The 19,307-nt window shown below is 37.0% G+C and overlaps 1 protein-coding gene across 1 annotated transcript in view; it reads right to left on the bottom strand.

Moving 5' to 3' along the window:
• LOC150108079 (dynein axonemal heavy chain 3-like) overlaps window positions 1-19,307 on the bottom strand; it is a 1,881,116-nt gene that overhangs the window by 1,543,988 nt on the left and 317,821 nt on the right. The window contains exons 17-18 of the mRNA XM_090415945.1: window positions 13,117-13,293; window positions 1,493-1,522 (exon numbers count right to left, since the gene is read on the bottom strand). Of these exons, the coding sequence (XP_090272071.1) occupies window positions 1,493-1,522; window positions 13,117-13,293 (207 nt within the window). The remainder of the gene's footprint in view (window positions 1-1,492; window positions 1,523-13,116; window positions 13,294-19,307) is intronic.

Below are 19,307 nucleotides of genomic sequence, written 5' to 3'. Positions count from 1 at the left end.
GGGAGACAAATGAAAGAGTTTTGAATTGATCAATTTTGCCTCACAAAATGAACTTACCATAACTAACACTCTATTTCCCCATTAACCTTCCAGAAGATGGACATGAACTTCCCCTGATGGTAAAACACACAACCAAAGTGACTTTATCCTTGTAAGCACAAGATTTAAAAACTCCATCAACCTCACAAGAACCAGATCATTTCCTGGAGCCGACATTGGCAGCGACCACAACATGGTCATTGCAACAGTGAATATGAAAATGAGGGAAAGATTACCTACAAAATCAACTCGTAAAAGATATAATATAGAAAAATTAAAAGATCCCCAAATAAATACACTATATAAATACAAATTAAAACAAATTTTTGACACAAGCTTCAAGAAATATAATAATATCAAATCTAAAACTAAATACTTCTCACAAAAGATAACTGAGACAGCTGAAGAAATCCTTGGATGCAAAAGGAAAATAAATAAACCATGGATAACCAAAAATATTTTGGACCTATGCGACGAAAGAAGATATTTGAAATCTCATATTAATAGCGGTGATAATAGAGAACAGTATAAAAATATTACTAAGATTATTAAAAAAGAAATCAAACATGCTAGAAACTTATGGATATTGGATGAATGCAAAAATATAGAAGAGGACTTAAATAAAAATAATTTTAAAAGTGCTTTTCAAATAAGTTAACCAAACCTTTTACCACAATTAATTGGAGCATAGAAGATGAAACTCCTATCACAGATAACCAGAAAATAGTTGATAGATGAAAATGTTATGCAACTAAGCTTTTTCAAAAGGACCCTCAACTGACTAATGATATTTTGGATGGAATTTTGCCAGAAGGTTCGGAGGAAGGAGATTACTCGATATTAAAAGAAGAAGTTATTGCAGCAGTTAGCTCCTCAAAAATAGGAAAATTACCGGGAAGTGATGGTGTCACAATGGAACTGATATGCGAAGGAGGTGACATCATCATAGACACCTTGCTAAATTTATTCTAGAACGTATGGAACACAGAGGCCTTGTGATTGGCAGACTTCTGTCCTTGTACCTATTCCTAAAAAGGGAAACAGCAATAAATGTAGCAACTATAGAACAATAAGCCTTATTAGTCATCCAAGCAAAATCCTGTTAAAAATACTATTGTCAAGAATCGAAAAGAAAATAGAAAGCAGAATATCAGATGAACAAACAGGTTTCCGGAAGTCCAGAAGCACAATTGACCATATTTTTACAATATACATACTAGGCGAAAAATACGTAGAACATAACAAAATAATCTGTCACAACTTTTTAGACCTTCAAAAAGCTTTTGACTCAATATGGCATGAGGCATTATGGAAAATTTTAGAACATTATGGTATTCACAATAAAATCATTAGGATTATTAAATCTCTTTATTCCTCATCTGATATGAGAATTGAAATTAAAAATTACAGCAGTGAACCATTCCCAGCAGAACGAGGGGTAAGACAGGGATGCATCTTGTCCCCTCTTCTTTCTAATTGTTTTCTGGAATATGTCATAGATGAAGCTCTTTATGAATATGACACTGGAATAGTAGTTGGTGAACTAAGAATAAATAACTTACGTTTTGCAGACGATATCGATCTTCTGACAGAAAGTGAAGAAGAATTACAAGAGATAACCAGCCATGTTTTCAGAACATTAAAAAAATATGGATTATAAATAAACTTATAAAAAACAAAAACAATGATAACCTCAAAATCAGACATTGAATTCTTAAAGACAGAAATTGGCAATAAGCAAATTGAGAATGCAAAGAAGTTCACTTATCTAGGAAGCAGGTTGAGGCAAGATGGTCGTTCAAAAATCGACATTAAATGCCGAATTGGCAACCGTTGCCCTACAGAAGTTAAAACCATTGTGGAGAGATAACAGAATAGCAATCACAACCAGACTAAGACTAATTTACACCTTGGTGAATTCTGTCCTCTTGTATGGTTGTGAGGCCTGAACTTTATTGAAGGAAGATGAGAGGAGACTCCTGTCTTTCGAAATGAAAACTTACAGAAGACTCTTGAGAATTCCTGAGAATTCTTGAGAATTTCCTATACCGCTCATGAAACCAATGAAAATGTTCAAAAACTGATTGATTCAATAGATGGGAGAAAAAGGGAAAATATTCTGACAGTCATCAGAAGAAGAGAGATGAAATGGTTTGGACATGTGGAGAGGGCTAATGGCATTCCAAAGCAAGCACTAGAAGGAATCATTCTGGGGGCAAGGGTTAGGGGCCGACCTCGATTAAAATGGACTGATAACATCAAAAAAAGGACAAATTCCTCCCTTTCTCAACTGACATCAAGAACAAGAGACCGAGACGACTGGAGGAGGCTAGCAAAGAGTATCACCTACCAGCCATTAATGACCCAATGGTTCATTAATGGCTGGTGGGAAAGATGGGAGAAAAAGGGAAAATATTCTGACAGTCATCAGAAGAAGAGAGATGAAATGGTTTGGACATGTGGAGAGGGCTAATGGCATTCCAAAGCAAGCACTAGAAGGAATCATTCTGGGGGCAAGGGTTAGGGGCCGACCTCGATTAAAATGGACTGATAACATCAAAAAAAGGACAAATTCCTCCCTTTCTCAACTGACATCAAGAACAAGAGACCGAGACGACTGGAGGAGGCTAGCAAAGAGTATCACCTACCAGCCATTAATGACCCAATGGTTCATTTAGGACTACGGGAGAAGAAGATGTAGTAAATGTATAGAATATACTAATGCTAGATGTTGTGAGCACATCTTCTGAAAACATGTTTAAGGAAATATGATAAGTACATTTGCTTAAATTGGCCCTCACTTGATGAGTCCTTTGACTTCTTGGAGGAGCATTCATAATAATAATGGAATGAAAAGAAGGAGAGACAAAAGTATAGGCTATTCCTAGGCAGGAGGAAGCAAAGGTGTGAGAAATAGGGTCACTGAAAGGAGAATGGTTGGTGAGTGTAATGTAGGGTTCTCAGAATGAGATAAAATTCCTGAAAGTGATTCCTAGAAGGAGGAAATAAGCAAGGGTGAGAGAAATAGGGTCAATGAAAGGAGGGTGATTGGTGAGTGTAGTGCAGGGTTCTCAGAATGTGATGAGAGCAGAAACGGTGAATAAGTTTAAAGCATATTTTGATATGCTTTGTGTGAAACAGTGAGGACCTCCATAATGAGTCAAGGACTCATTTGATGAAATGCGGTAATGATAATATACTTTCACAGATAAGAAACTATCCATTTAACATATAGTAGTGACTATCAGTATGTTATGAGTTCTGTAAAATACTGTGCATAGGTTTAATATAAAAAAAAGTTAATAGTAAAATGGAAGTTAACATAACCGATATGGAGGTATTTCTCATAGCTGTAATGCTTAGTCTTCATTCTTACTGTTAAAACAACAGTATTATTATTATTAATGCACCCTCCATAGAGTTGGCAGACTCATCGTGGGAGTTTCATTCAACTGACATATTTCATGCCAAATCTTGAAATCCTTAACAATCCTTCATTAACAACACATTCTGGTAATGTGTTGAATTCACTAACAACTCTCCATGCAAAATATCTACTCTCACACCCTTCTACCCACACTCTTACATAACTTCCAGGGACACCCTCTGGTTTTTATCCTCTCACCTTTTACTCTTTTTATAATCCCAACTGGATCAATCCAATAAAATCCTTTCACTAATTAAATGTCTCTATCATATCACCTTTTTTCCTCCTATCTGCCAAACTCTGCAATCCACATTTCTTCATCCTCTCTCCATTTGACAAATTTGAGCACAATAGCCCAAGTGTGGTCTGACTAGTACTTTATACAGTGGTACAACCACTTCCTTATCCCTACATGTTAGAGTACTTCTTATCATAGAAACACTACGAAGTGCAGTCTTTATAATACTTGCAATATGCCCTCTAAACTTCTATCTACTGTCAACCATCTCTCCCAAATCTCGAATCATATCCACTTCCTGGAGTATAGCACCATCAATATAGTACACCACCTTATATTTCTGCACTACAAAATGCAACACCTTGCACTTATTGATATTAAAACTACAACTCCACTCCTTTGTCAAAGTCAATTCAAATCTTCCTGAAGGGAATTAACATCAGCAGTCCTATTTATAATTCTCCCCAAACTTTGCATGATCATCAGGAAACAATTGAATATCCCCAGTCAGTCCACATGATATATCATTTACAAACAAGTTAAACAGCAGAGGCCCAAGAACAGAACCTTGAGGCATGTCATTGGTCAACCTGTTTTTTTTAAACACTGCTCAATTATACACAAGTTGTTGGTATCGTTCAGAGAGCTAATGTCTGATCCATCTAACCAATCTATTCCCATCTTCTGCAACTTTTACAACAACTTATCATGTGGTAATCTATCAAACACTTTTGCAAAGTCCAAGAACATTACTTTGTATGATTTTCCCTTATCTAACACACTAGTTACCTTATCATAAAATACATGTAAATTGAGAAAACAAGCACTACCATTTACAAATCCAGGCTGACTATTATAAAGAATATTATGTCCATCAATGCAATCCTGTATTCTATTCTAACCAATCTCTTCTATCCTAGAACCATGCTTGTGGAGTATTACTATTCTGCCTTCTTTCTACTCCTAAGAGATATACCCACTGCAAGACTTTCATTAAACAACCAGGTCAAGGGCATAGCTAACTGTTGTGCACATTCCTTAAGAATATGTGGTGATATCTCATCCATTCCCACAGCCTTATTAACATCTAACTGAATCAACGCTTGATCCACTTCTGATTCTTTCACTTCCAATTCTCCTAATAGTTGCCTCACTTCTATATATTGCACTGCATCATTTACACCAGTATGATGTATGCTGATAAAGTGCTCATTCATTAATTTCATTATATCCTTTGTATCTGTTAATCTACTGTCATGACTATCCACCAGTGTTAACACGTTTGCTGCTAACTACGAGTATACTCGTAGTTGGTATATGAGCCTCACAAGCCAACTACGAATATACTCATATGTCGATTACCGACCTCCTATACCAACCACGAGTTAACCCTTAGTATAAGTACCTTAATTTTGACCCTTCGCTTGTGAATAAAGCAGAGAGCACGTCTGAGGGCTTGGTAGAAGGGAAATAATTTCAGCTAAAATATAGTATATTATATATGTGCCTCAGAAGTCAACTACGAATATACTCGTATGTCGATTACCGACCTCTTATGCCAAGCACGAGTTAACCCATAATTTGTAATTCAAATTAAAACTAATAAAATCAATAAAATTAATAAAATGGAATCAATAAAATAAAAAACAATTTATTCAAATTACAAATACACTTTAAAACAATTTTCCGCACACAATGGTGGTTATTCCTGGCAAACAGGACAATGTGTTTCGCGTCGTTGTTTGTTTCGGGTACATACTCAGCATGGCTTTGTCGGGTGATTCTTTTTTTCTGTAGGTGGTAAAATTTCCAAATCATGAAGATCCTGAATCCTGCTGATATTCTGTGATGCTGTAAGCTCATCCATTCAAACAAAACTGAGATAAATTAATCTCTAAATTTTAATGCAGTCATTACGTTTCCAGTAATTATATTATAAAATGTATGCGCATTTTGAATGTATATATCAAAAATGCGTATTGCCAATTTCTTTGGCCATCTAATTGTCTTTTGTAAGATGGAATAGTAAGAAAGCATTTGATCAGAAAGTTCAATGCCTGACATACTCAAATTACAGTCCCTAACAATATTTGGTTTTAATTGAATTTTATCATTCTGATTTTTTGCTTCAACCATTTCAAATTTGTGCATATTTGAAATGGAAAGACCTTCCCTCTTATCCTTCCATTTACGATGATAAATTCATTAAATTCATCATCGCTCATATTAGCATAAGCTTCTAATTCTTTATCAGTAAGTTTTCTTTTACTGGTCATGGCGAAACTGAAGGTTTTTAGAGACTAGGAGCAATAAACACATTCGTCAGCGCATGTAATACATAGGTGGGGGTAATACAAGATTACTCGTAGTTGGCGTGTGAAACAAAATTCTGTCTGATAAGCCAACTACGAGATTACTCATAGTGACCTTGAAGATGCAAAAGCACTTGGCGTGCAGGAACAAATTATGCCCGAGGAGCGAACGTGTTAATCTGAAATAATTATTCTTCCTCTTGCTTGCCATATAGCAGAAAAACTCCCTTGAGTTAACCTTGGCCTGACCAGCTAATCTCCTCTCATACTGTACCTCTTCTTCTTTACCATCAAGCTCTTCACCTTCCTAGCCTGCAATTTATAATCTCCATGGAGCTGATCACCAACAACGGTCTTGTACTGCCTCCATAGCATTTTCTTTTCCAACAGAGCTTGCTTGATTTCACTGTTTATCCATTTCACTCCTACTCTATGTACTCACTTAACCCTTGTTATGCAGTTTTACATTGATTGTGTGTTTGATACTGATTTGTGAATTTCTATGCACTGTCAATATCTTTTCTGCTCAGCTTATCTACCCAACTTACTAATGCTAAATGACTACAGAGCTTCCAATAATCACCTGCTTTATACTTCCACATACACCCACTTTTGGCAGTAACCTTCTTGTTTCACCACTTCCAAAACAAGTACCTCATGATCACTCTCACCAACCAGTGGCAGTGTCAACACCTCATTAACAACTACATCTTGTGAATGTATCATCAAATCTTAAATGCAACATTAAAGCCTCTAGTTGCTTCAGTCACATGTTACTTAAGATATTTATCACTCAGAAATTGAACAAACTCGCACTCCTTGTTCTCTTACATTATCTCCTCTTTCCATTCTATCTTTCTGTACTTAAATTGTCCCATCAGGACCACCTTTTACATGCCCAACCACTTCACCTAAACCTTTCATAATCAGTATTCTCTACATTCCTTGGCCTGTAACAGCATCCCATCAACTTTCACACTTTGTGGACACAATTTCTCTGCAATCATTAACAGCCCCTGCTCCTCCTTTCATATTCCTGTCTTCCAGAAAATTATATATCTTTCTATTCCAAACATCACACCCCTCCTCAGATAACAAAGTTTCACCTATTCCAATTATCTTTGAGCATACTGTCTCAATCAATGCAATAAATTCAGCTCTCTTGTTTCAAATACTCTTTGCATTTGTGCACAAACATAACAATCCCCATGTCTTTGAGACCATTCTACCAGCACCAACACTTTTTATTCTAGCTGCTATACCACACCTCTATCTTCGGTCTGACCCCCTCCCTTTCCCTGATCCTGTCTCTAATTTCCATTCATACCTGTCTCATTCTCACTTTTATGCATTCTGTCACCTTCTGCTGCTGCATCTACACCTTCAACCTCGTATCCATCTTCTTCCTGTCATACAATCCATTTAGTTGTGTTATCCTGCTTCACAAGTAGACTTTAATCATTTACTACATTAACTTCTTGACTCTGTCTTCTCAGAAAAAAATAGCCTTTGTAAATGTGCAACACCAAACCTATTCAAATGCAATCCATCAACCCATTCCAACTTTCCTTCAAATTCACTCCATAGATTTACAAATTGAACCTGCTTTGCCTTGCACAACTCGGCTATCTTCCGATTCATTATCTCATTATGCTCTCCATCTCAATTCTCTATTGTCATATGTGGGCAACAAGCTAACAACTTTTCCAACAACACTATTATTCTTTGTCTGTCGCAACAACTTATTATTATTATCATTATTGTTATTACGGGACACCTCCAGGGAGTCTAAGGACTCATCGCAGGGGAGGGTGCTCTAGTGTACTTTGCTAAATACATCTGTCTCCCCACTACTACTTTCTCCTACTATGACACTTCCTGAAACTTCCTCAAGTCTCTGTCTACATTCCTTTTTTTTACCAACTAAGTAATTTGTGTCCACAACTACCTACTAATTTTGATGCCCATTCTTTCCTTTTCTGAAATGCATGAATTATCGGTTGCATTGTTCCACCAGGAAAGCATGTTTTGTTCACTTTATTAGTCTTGTGCATCTCTAACGATTGCATCCCCATATAATGATATGACTATCCTTTGACTCTTTCTTCGTAATACTAACTTCCTCCTTCTCATTCTCATCAGACAATCTCTTCTTTAGATGTTTAATATCTTCTTGCAGATGTCTCACTTCACTTTTCATTTTCACTCTCTCACACCTTTAGCTCTTCTACTATGGTCCCAACTCCTGCTCCCATTTCTAATTGCTCTAATCTGTCAACACACTTTTCACATACATTAATTATTATTATGACATCCTCCATGAAGTTGGCAGACTCATCGTGGCAAGTTCATTCAACTGACAACATATTTATCATAAAGAATCTTAAAATCCTTAACATTCCTTGCATTAGCAACACATTCTGAAAATGTGTTCTATTGACTGACAATTCTCCATGTAAAAAATCTACTCCTCACACCCCTCTTCACCACACTTTTACATAACTTCCAGGGATGACCTCTGGTTCTTCCCCTCTCACCTTCTACTCTTTTTATAATCCCCTCTGGATTAATCTGATAAAATCCTCTCACTAATTTAAATGTCTCTAGGCTAAGAACAGCATATCAGAACATATTGGAAACTAAGCTTAAGACCCCAAGTGGAAAACAAAATATAAATACAAGAGCAGAACGACTGACTACAGTGCTAAAAATAGCGGTACAGGAAGTAATTCCTGAAAGAGAAAAGATAAACAAGAAATGGATAACTCAGGAAACCCTAAAATTGATACAAGAGAAGAGAACTGAAACTTTAAAAAGATAATTCAGAGGCAGCAGATGAGTTATACCGTCAAAAATGCAATGAAGTATGGAAAGCAGCAAGATCTGATAAAGCCAAATGATTGGCAGACCAGTGCAAAGACATTAAACAGTACTATGGAGAACACAAAACTAGAGAGGTCTACAAACTTATAAGAAATGTCAATAGGAAGTGGCAAACAAGATCAATAGCAATCAAAGATGAAAATGGTAAAGTATTGATGGACAAGACAGAAATCATACACAGATGGACAAGATATTGCAGCGAACTATATAAAAATCAACTAAATGATACTGCAACAGAAGTAATTAAAGAACTAAAAGCAATCTCTCCACCAGCAGAGATCTTTGAAAATGACATCTTGGAAGAGGAGGTGAATAAGGCTATAAAACATCTCAAGAATAACAAGAGTCCTGGAAATGACAACATAATAGGTGAGATGCTAAAATATGGGGGGAAAATCAGTTGCAAAAGAAATACATAAGCTATGTAATGAAATATGGAGATCAGGGTATGCCCCTGAAGAGTGGAAAAAATCGGTCTTGGTTGTTCATAAGAAAGGCAGTGCTTTAGAATGCACCAATTACAGAACTATTGCATTAATGAGTCATCTTGGCAAAGTGCTGATGAAAATACTAACAGAACGCCTGAAGGGGCATATGGAGGCACATCTTCCGGATGAGCAAGCCAGATTTCGACAAGATCGAAGTACAGTGCAAAAAATACTCGCAATAAGACTAATAGCAGAGAAAGCTCGAAGAAAGAACAAAATGATATATTGCTGTTTCGTGGACTTCCAAAAAGCATTTGATAATATTGACCAAAATATAACATGGGCTGTCTGGGAATCCTATGGTGTGGATAATAAATTGATCTGCCTGCTGAAAGATATAAACAGCCAAGCACAAGCAAAAATCAGACTAGTAGGTGAGACTGGAGATTGGTTTGGCACAAGACAAAGGGGACCCAATATCACCAATCATCTTCATCACACATCTGGGAAGAACACTAGACAAGATTAAAGAAGAAGGTGGAGGCATTTCAATAAATGGCATGAGAATAAACTACCTCTGCTTTGCAGATGACATTGTCCTGATTGAAGAAGACACAGCAAGGCTGGAACAGACATTGCAAGCACTATACACAGAAGGAAAAAGATATGGACTAAATGTCAACTTTGAAAAAACTAAAACAATGATATTCGGACAACAGAAGTTGCTGAACAGAGTTACGATCGACAGATTTCAACTGGAAAATATGGAACACTTCACATATCTTGGATGCCACATGACGTATGACTTGGACCCCAAAAAAGAGATAAAAATTAGAATAGCCAGAGCAACAATTATTTTAAAAGCCATGGATAAAATATGGAAGAGCATAGCTATAAAGATGCAAACTAAACTGCACATTGTAGAAACCTGTATCTTCAGTAGCATGCTCTATGGATGTGAGGCCTGGGTACTTCTGAGAGAATCTGAAAGGAGGATATTGGCATTTGAGAGGAAGTGCTATAGAAAGATCTTGAGAATAAGCTGGATACAAAAAGTGAACAATGAGGAAATCTACAGATGAATACAACCAAAAGAAAAACTGATCCAGAAAATAATCAAAAGGAAACTATGTCTATTTGGCTATATATGTAGAATAAATGATGAGAGAAAATTAAAAACGTTGCTGTTTGCAATGATTGAAGGAAAGAACAAAAGAGGAAGACCAAACAGAGAATGGGGGTGATGACATTGTCAAATGGTGCAGAAACTCAATACACAAATTGAGTCTTCTTGCACAAAACAGAATGCAATGGAAGAATCATATCAAGATGGCAGCAGACACCTATGGGCATTGGAACCATGGTTGTTGATGATGATGATGATCATATCACCTATCTTCCTCCTAGCCACCAAACTCTGCAATCCATATTTCTTCAACCTCTCTCCATAGCCAGCATTCCAAAGTCCTGATATTGTCTTAGTCACTTGCCTCTGAACCCTCTGCAATGTCTCCACATCACACTGAAAACCAGGTAATCAGATCTGAGCACAACAGCCCAAGTATAACCTGACCAGTGTGTTATACAGTGGCACAACCCTTTCCATAACCCTACATGTTAGAGTACTTCTTATCATAGCAGCACTACGATGTGCGGCCTTTGCAACACTAGCAATATGCTCTCTAAACTTCAGTCTACTGTCAACCATCACTCCCAAATATCTAATCTTATCCACTTCCTGCAGTGTGGCACCATCGATATAGTACACAGCCTTATATTTCTACATTCCAAAATGCAACACCTTCCACTTATTGATATTAAAACTACAACCCCACTCTTTTGTCCAAGTAAAAAAGTCTATTGAAATCTTTCTGAAGGGAATTAACATCAGCAGTTCTACTTATAATTCTTCACAAGTTAATACTGTCCTTCTGTTCATGTATCCAAACAGTTCACAAATCTTTGACATTTTCGCTGCATACATGGCAATTTTCCCAACACATCCACTGGGTAAAATCAAAGGCAGAACTCAATCTTCATACCAAAGTTTTCCATGCCGCTGATGTGTACTTATTTATGGATGCCATTTTCAAAAGCAGAAGTAGTAAGAACAAACAAGAAACAAAATACAATAAAAACAAACAAAAATTTCACTTGAAGGACACTTCTATCTAGACTGAAAAAAATGCAGCACAGTTTGCAATAAAAAGCCACACTATATAAGAGGATTGTTTGAAAAGTTTGGCAAAAAAATAAAGGTGATTTTTTGGAAAAAATCAGCTTTATTTCTCAACATAGCCTCCATCGAGGTCTACACATTTAGTCCAGCGAGTTTCCAATTTTTTCATCCCATCTAAAAAGTAGGATTTGTCAAATTGTGCAAAATAGTCATTGACAGCCTTGATGACATCCTCGTTTGAAGAAAATGTTTTCCCACCGAGCCAAATTTTTAAGTTTGGGAAAAAGAATAAGTCACACAGGACGCCAAGTCCAGAGAATACGGTGGATGTGGAACCAACTTGAACCTCAATTCGTGCAAATTTGCCATTGCAAAAACTGATGTATGGGATGGTGCATTGTCTTGATGAAAGAGCTTTTTTGTCTGCCAATCTTGGCCGTTTTTTTCTTCAGTTCCAACAAAGATGAATAATAGACTCCTGTTATTGTCTTACCCTTTTCCAAATAGTCTATCATGATAATTCCTTGGGAATCCCAAACAACAGCGGCCATCACCTTCCCAGCTGACAAAACAGTCTTCGCTTTTTTCGGTGCTCTTTCACCAGGAATTGTTCACTGCTGCTTGGACATTGCCAAACACTCCATTGAAATGTCTTTTCACATGCATTTTTGATCGCCAGTCAACAATTGTGGCACCTATTGCACACACAGCTTTTTCATGTGCAATTTTTTGTGCAGGATATTATATACACCTGTTCAGTTGAGATGCCTACAATCTCAGCAATCTCACTCATTGGTCTACCATAATGATACCATGGATTTTGTCAATCATTTCCTTCGTAGTGACCTCAGTCGGTCAGCCGTCTCCGGAGCATGCTTCATCTTCGATGGACCACGTTTAAACTCATTTATCCAAAAATAAATAGTCTTTAATGCTGGTGCAGAGTCCCCATGAACTGCATCTAACTTGGCTTTGATCTGATGGCCAACCACTTCTTCAAATAAAAGTGATTTATCACTGCACGAAACTCGTTTTTCTCCATTTTTAAGAAAGTGAACAGGTCATTTTAAATGTTTGCCAAACGAGAACTATGCATCACACGTGGCTAAAATTTTGCCTGGGGTCATGAAAAAGATGATACATGCCGACACTAGTATGAATGAACAAACTGTGTCGCCATCTATTGGAAATTTACCAAACTTTTCAAACAACCCTCGTATTATTTAAAAACTTTTTTTTTTTTGAACAGCTCAAATCTACTGCTCTTATTATTACTATTTTTTTTGTTATTATTACTTCACTTATGTTTAATATAACATGAACATATTTCCATAATGTCTATTTTTTATATATCATTCACTAGAAATTAACTTGTTTTCTTTATCTCTAATAATGTTTGCAGTGCTGTAAATGATCTACTGTTAATCACTCACTAAAAGGAAATTAAGAGTTCTCATTTCTATCCAATCCTAATCCATTACTGCTTCATATTCAAACTTGATGCTTATATTTTGTAGTGGTATTTATATGTATTTTGATGAAATAAGCATCTAAAATAATCCAATAATCATTAAAATCATTACCCTTATCTTATGTTGTGATAATGATGCAGATACTTCAGCTGTCCAAAAAATTGAACTACAACAGATGACAACTTGGCCAGGCCACTCTAATACAAATTGTGTTCTTTTCACATTTGAATATGACTCTGTAGCTTCTGATATTATTTTCCTTAAACTTTTTATCATAGTCTGTTCCACTTCTACAAGCCACTTTTCAACCATTCCCTATATTTAATAAACATAAAAATGAAATTTCATTTAAATTTTCTTTAATAACACATTTATATAAAATCTTCATAATAATAAATATCACAATAACAAGAACAATTTTTTCAAATAATTTTAATTATTTTTTATGCATACATTGTAAAATTCAGTGTCATCAAGATTGACCAGAAAGGAGAAAATACTTATGTTTGCTTAGGTGATTTGGACACATTCAGAAGAAGAGCTACAGAAGAAACTGGACAAATGTCACAGTGTTGCAGAAAATTATAGATTACATATAATAAATTTAGCTTAATCTTTTACCCAAGTGTACGCAAACAAAGTTTGTGCCTGAAGTAGTTCAGGACTGAGGCAACTCGTAGCAAAGGTGGACCAAGCTCTCATCACTCCTTGTCTCAGTATCTCTCATAATGCAATGCACATCTCCTTGCAGACATGTATAATGCTATGCATTAAGGGAAATGCCACTACCCAGACTGGTTTCGACCTTTATTGAGGTCTCGTCAGTGGAAGCCAGACCCAGAAGTGATGATACTAAGGCAGAAGCAATGGAGAGGTCATATTTACTTATACCAGTTGCCAAAAGGTATACCAGCTTATTATTAATTTACTCTGGATTTAGAGAAAGATGTTGGAAGTTTATTTTCCACTTGGCTAGACTATAATAAATTTAGTTTAATCCTTTACCCAAGTGTAGGCAAACAAAGTTTGCGCCTGAAGTAGTTCAGGACTGAGGCAACTCATAGCAAAGGTGGACTAAGCTCTCATCACTCCTTGTCTCAGTATCTCCCATAATGCAACACACATCTCCTTGCGGACATGTATAATGCTATGCATTAAGGGAAGGGCCACTACTCAAGACCGGTTTTGACAAGGAGTGATGAGATCTTAGTCCACCTTTGCTACGATTTGCCTCAGTCCTGAACTACTTCAGGCGAAAACTTTGTTTGCCTACACTTGGGTAAAGGATTAAACTAAATTTATTATAGTCTAACCAAGTGGAAAATAAACTTCCAATATAGATTACATATTAATCTATATTGGATTAATATGCAATCTATATTGGAGCACAAAGAGAAAATAAAAACAGAAAATGAATGTACAGGTTACTGGTGTTAGATTCAAAGGAAGTCTTGAAGAGTAGTTAAAACTAGCAATAGGCAGTTAAGATATCAAGGAACTGTACCCTGGTGATCAGTCCTTGGTCCACTGTTGAAAGTTTATTTTTCACTTAGTTAGACTATAATAAATTTAGTTTAATCCTTTATCCAAGTGTGAGCAAACAAAGTATGCGCCTGAAAATATCTTCATTACTGGGGTAAGTTAGTACAACACTGGCCAACTTGTAGCAAAGGTGGACCAAGCTAACATCACTCCTATCTCAGTATCTCCCATAATGCAAAACACATCTCCTTGCGAATATGTATAATGTTATGCATTAAGGGAAGAGCCACTACCCAAACTAGTTTCAACCTTTATTGAGTTCTCTTCAGTGGGAGCCAGGCCCAGAAGTGGAGATACCAGGCAGAAGCAATGGCGAGGTCATCTTTACCTATAGGAGTTGCCAAAAGGTGTGCCACCTTTTTATTAAATTACTCTGGATTTAGAGAAAGATGATGAAAGTTTATTTTTCGCTTGGTTAGACTATAGACTTCGCCATTGCTTCTGCCTGGTATCTCCACTTCTGGGCCTGGCTCCCACTGAAGAGACCTCAATAAAGGTCGAAACTAGTCTGGGTAGTGGCCCTTCCCTTAATGCATAACATTATACAAATCCACAAGGAGATGTGTTTTGCATTATGGGAGATACTGAGATAGGAGTGTTAGCTTGGTCCACATTTGCTACGAGATGGCCGGTGTTTACCTTGGCCCACTGTGTTCAACAGTATTGGGAAAGATTTGATAGGGCACATAGATGTTTGTTGATGATGCAAAGATAGGAGGGTAATCAGGAATTCAAGTGACATGCAGTACTTGCAAAATTATTTGAATAGGCTTAAACTGTAAGCATGTGAAAATAGAAATAGCTGTTAGTAAATGTAAAGTTATGCACTTTGGCATGTTGAGATATCCAATGTCATATTATATAACTTTAGTGTAATTTTAGCATAACTGTAAAGTAGTTTTATCATGACTGAGTATAGTTTGTTTCAAAGTTATTCAATTTGAAGCACTTTTTCAGAATAATGGTTAACAATGGCAAAAAAGAACAGAGAAATCCAAACACATGGCATGAAAGTCAAGTGTGTTGAGTGGTGTAGATTTTACCAAGATGGTTCATTGCCAGGAATGTAATATGTATGCATGGCTGAATGTGACAGATGTGTTCACTGAGAGATTAAACAAGAGATGTGGAAGAGTGAGAGTCTGTAGAAATTGTCCTGTGTTAATATGATTGGGGTGATTTGAATGAAAATTGAGAACTGAAAGTGAAAAATACCAGACAAAAGTCAGAAGATAGTGATGGATATAAGACTAACAATGATAGCTAGAAAAGTGAGCTTGACAATATGAGTGTGGAGAATGTGATTGTAAATATGGGAATAATTAAAAAAAGTAAAACAATGCATAATTACGGAAGCAGAAGTGCATCTGACTGACAAAGCAATAGCAAGAACAATCATGTTGAACACAAGAGTTGAAGAATGAAATGATTAAGATGAGGAATGAAATGATTTTTTAATTTATTTGTATGGGGATTCCCCCTCCCCATTTCTCAATCATCCCCGAGGACTGGTTGAGCCCTCCTAGTGAGGGATTAAGTATGTAGAATGTATTTATGACTGTAAATCCTTGTGCTCACACGGCTGGTTTGCCTGTTCTGAGGGACAAAAAACCTGACTCTCTGGGTGAAAAAAAACCCTCTACCTCCATATGAGACTGGCTAACTCAACTTTAGTCAAAAGAAACCAGATAAAGGTTCCTCACGTCATGGACGAGAATCAAACCCAGGTATTTCCAACCAAAGGGCTATATCGAGTCTATATCGAGTGAGCTATGGAGGCTCCAATGAAATGATTAAGATGAGGAATGAAATGAAGCATGAACAGAATGAAATAAGATGTGGTGGATACCAGGAAAGTGCAAAAGAATAAAAAGAAAAAAAGTGGAAGCATGTGAGGGAGTTAGCGGTTGTAGTTGGGACAAATGATTTGGATATCAGTAGATTATTGAGGAGAGTGAAAGACAACAGTGTGATAGAAAGGGTAGTTTGTGTGTTGACTAGGTATGACAATAATGAGTTGTGGCAGAGAGCAAAGATGTTCAAGGAATGTTAGCAGTATATAATAAATTTAATTTAATCCTTTATCCAAGTGTGAGCAAACAAAGTTTGCACCTGAACATATCTTCAGGACTGAGACTACCTTACCTCGGTCCTGAAGATATGTTCAGGTGCAAACTTTGTTTGCTCACACTTGGATAAAGGATTAAACTAAATTTATTATAGCCTAACCAAGTGAAAAATAAACTTTCAACAAGAATGTTAGCAGAAACGTGTGAAAAGAAAGGAGTGCAGTTTGTGAACATGTGGAATGAGTTCGAGGGATGAATAAACCCATATAAGAGCAATGAACTGCATTTGAATGAGTCACCTGGGAAGTTTGCTGCTGGAGGAAAGCATAGTGAATGATGCAAACAAGGTATCAGTGGAAGTCAAAGATGATGTAAATGAGCAAAGTGGACTAGGTGAGACTGTGTTGTAAATCGACAACAGTGTGAGTCTCACCTAGTCCACTTTGCTAATTTACATCATCTTTGACTTCCACATACCTTGTTGGTATCACACACTACGCTTTCCTCCAGCAGAACGGGAAAGCAAGTTGGACAGAGAAATGGGCTAGGCCAGGGAAGTCAGGGGATATGGTGTAAGGAGAATGAATTCTCAAAGTGGTAATGAATGCATGTATATGGATGATCAGCATAGGAATGAAATGGCCAGGAATACATAGGGGATTGAGTCTGGTAGGCTATCTGGGGCAAAACATGAGCAGACAGGAGCAGATGAGGAGAAATCGCAAATGGGAGAAGAACATGAGTAGAACTGGCTGTAGATCAAGAAATGAATTATTATGTTTATTTACAAAGGCCAGGAGTGTCAGAAATAAGGGAGATGAAATTGTTGCATTGATTGAGTTTACGTGACTGAAAATAGTTGAAATAAGTGAAACATGGTTAGATGAGAATGACATCTTCATGGGAATAGAAATGAATGAATATGGTGCTTTTCATGACGATAGGAAAGGCAAGAGCATGTGTGTGTGTGTGCTGCTGATGATAGCAAGAGAATTATGTCTGCACAAAGTTGAGACACAAGAAGAAAAATGTAGCAGCGGTTTTCAAGCAGTATGGTGTGAAATGTAAATTGATAGAATGAGATACAGGAGGTCCTCCGTGCCCTTGGCAGGATTTGAACCTGCAGCTTCTTGGGTGGAGAGAGGATACACTATCCACTCAGCCAACCAGGCTGGCTACAGGCCAGGTGTATGTAGAAAGTGGAGACAAAGAAATGTACAGATAGCTTTGCTTAGTGAGCAAGCAAATGGTGATCATCAAGGGTGATTTCAACTATGGCAATATTAATTGGAATGAAGAGATGGCATCAGGAAATAAGGAAAATGAATTTCTTGAGTTCTTAAGGGAAACAATCTTAGGCAGTATGTAATGGAGATATGCCTATGTATTACAACAGGGTGACAAACTTACTTGATAAAGGAGATGCATATACAGTGGTGTACTTGGATTTTTCAAAGGCCTTTGATAGACTGCCCTGCCACATGACAAGCTAGTAGCTAAACTGAAACAGATGAGATTAGATAACAGACTAGTAAGTTGGATAGTTGATTGGCTGTTGGATAGATATCAACAGGTCTTATATGGAGGAGTAGTATCCCAAAAGAGGAAGGTCACTAGTGGAATGCCATAGGATCTACTTGTTTAACTTGTACATTAATGACATTGGGACCTGCTTAAATGGAGATGTGCAGCTGTTCACCAATGATGCAAATTTGGGAAGGGCTATGAGATGTAGAGCAGATATTGTGGCCTTGCAGGAGGATCTGAATAGACTATGTGAGTGGGCAAATGATTGGAGCTTTCAGTTTAATGTTGCAAAGTGTGAGTTCTTGAAATTTGGTGGGAAAAGTTATGATGCAAAGTATACAATTAATGGAGAAATTTTGAAGGGGGTGGAGATGAGAGATCTGGAAGTTTAGGGGTTACATTGCTAAAATTGTAAGAACATCCCAATTGATTATGACAATAATGATAAGGACATCGACATGCAGAGGCAAAGAGGTTATGGTTCCGCTTTATAAGGCTTTGATCAGTCCACATATGGATTACTGTGCACAGTTTTGGATGATTGATTTTCAGGCAGATGAGGATGTATTTGAGAAGGTCCAGAGAAACTTTACTAGTGCCAGGTCTGTGGAATGTCAGATACAAGGAGGGATTAATGGAATTTACAGAGCCATGTAAATAGAAGAAGAAGAGGGGATATGATTGAGACATATAACTAGTGACAGGTTGTTATGAAATTAAGTGGAGAAGATATTTCATAGAATAGAAGGAGGCAAGGGTAGAACTACAAAAGGCCATTCATGGAAGATGTATAAGGAGATTGTGAGCAGGGGAGTGAGAAACCATTTCTTTGTATGGAAAGTGATTGGCGAATGGAATGCATTGCATGAAAGTGCAGAGAGTTCAGAACTTTAAATGGATTCAAGGCAGGGCTCGATCTTTTAGCATAAAATAGCACAGACCTCTCGCAATGAGTCCTTTGATTCCATGAAGATCAGATGAAGATAATAATAGAAGAAACTAATCAGACTAGAGATCCTGGAGTTTGTAGATAGGAAGAGGATGCTTAGGGATTTAGTAACGATTGCAAATACAACTTAGAGGACAACTGTAATGCTGAAATGAGCATTGACTAATAGCATGAGGAAACCATCTTGTCTCTTTACAAGTCAATGCTCTGACTTCATCTAGACTATTGTGAGCATATTTGGT

The sequence above is a fragment of the Typopeltis vanoorti genome, chromosome 3 (assembly GCF_054136105.1).
Source record: "Typopeltis vanoorti isolate ZY-2024b chromosome 3, IOZ_Tvanoo_1.0, whole genome shotgun sequence".
Classification (NCBI taxonomy): Eukaryota; Metazoa; Arthropoda; class Arachnida; order Uropygi; family Thelyphonidae; genus Typopeltis; species Typopeltis vanoorti.
The sequence above is the reverse complement of the archived record's forward strand: the minus strand, read 5'-3'. Positions and strand labels throughout refer to the sequence as shown.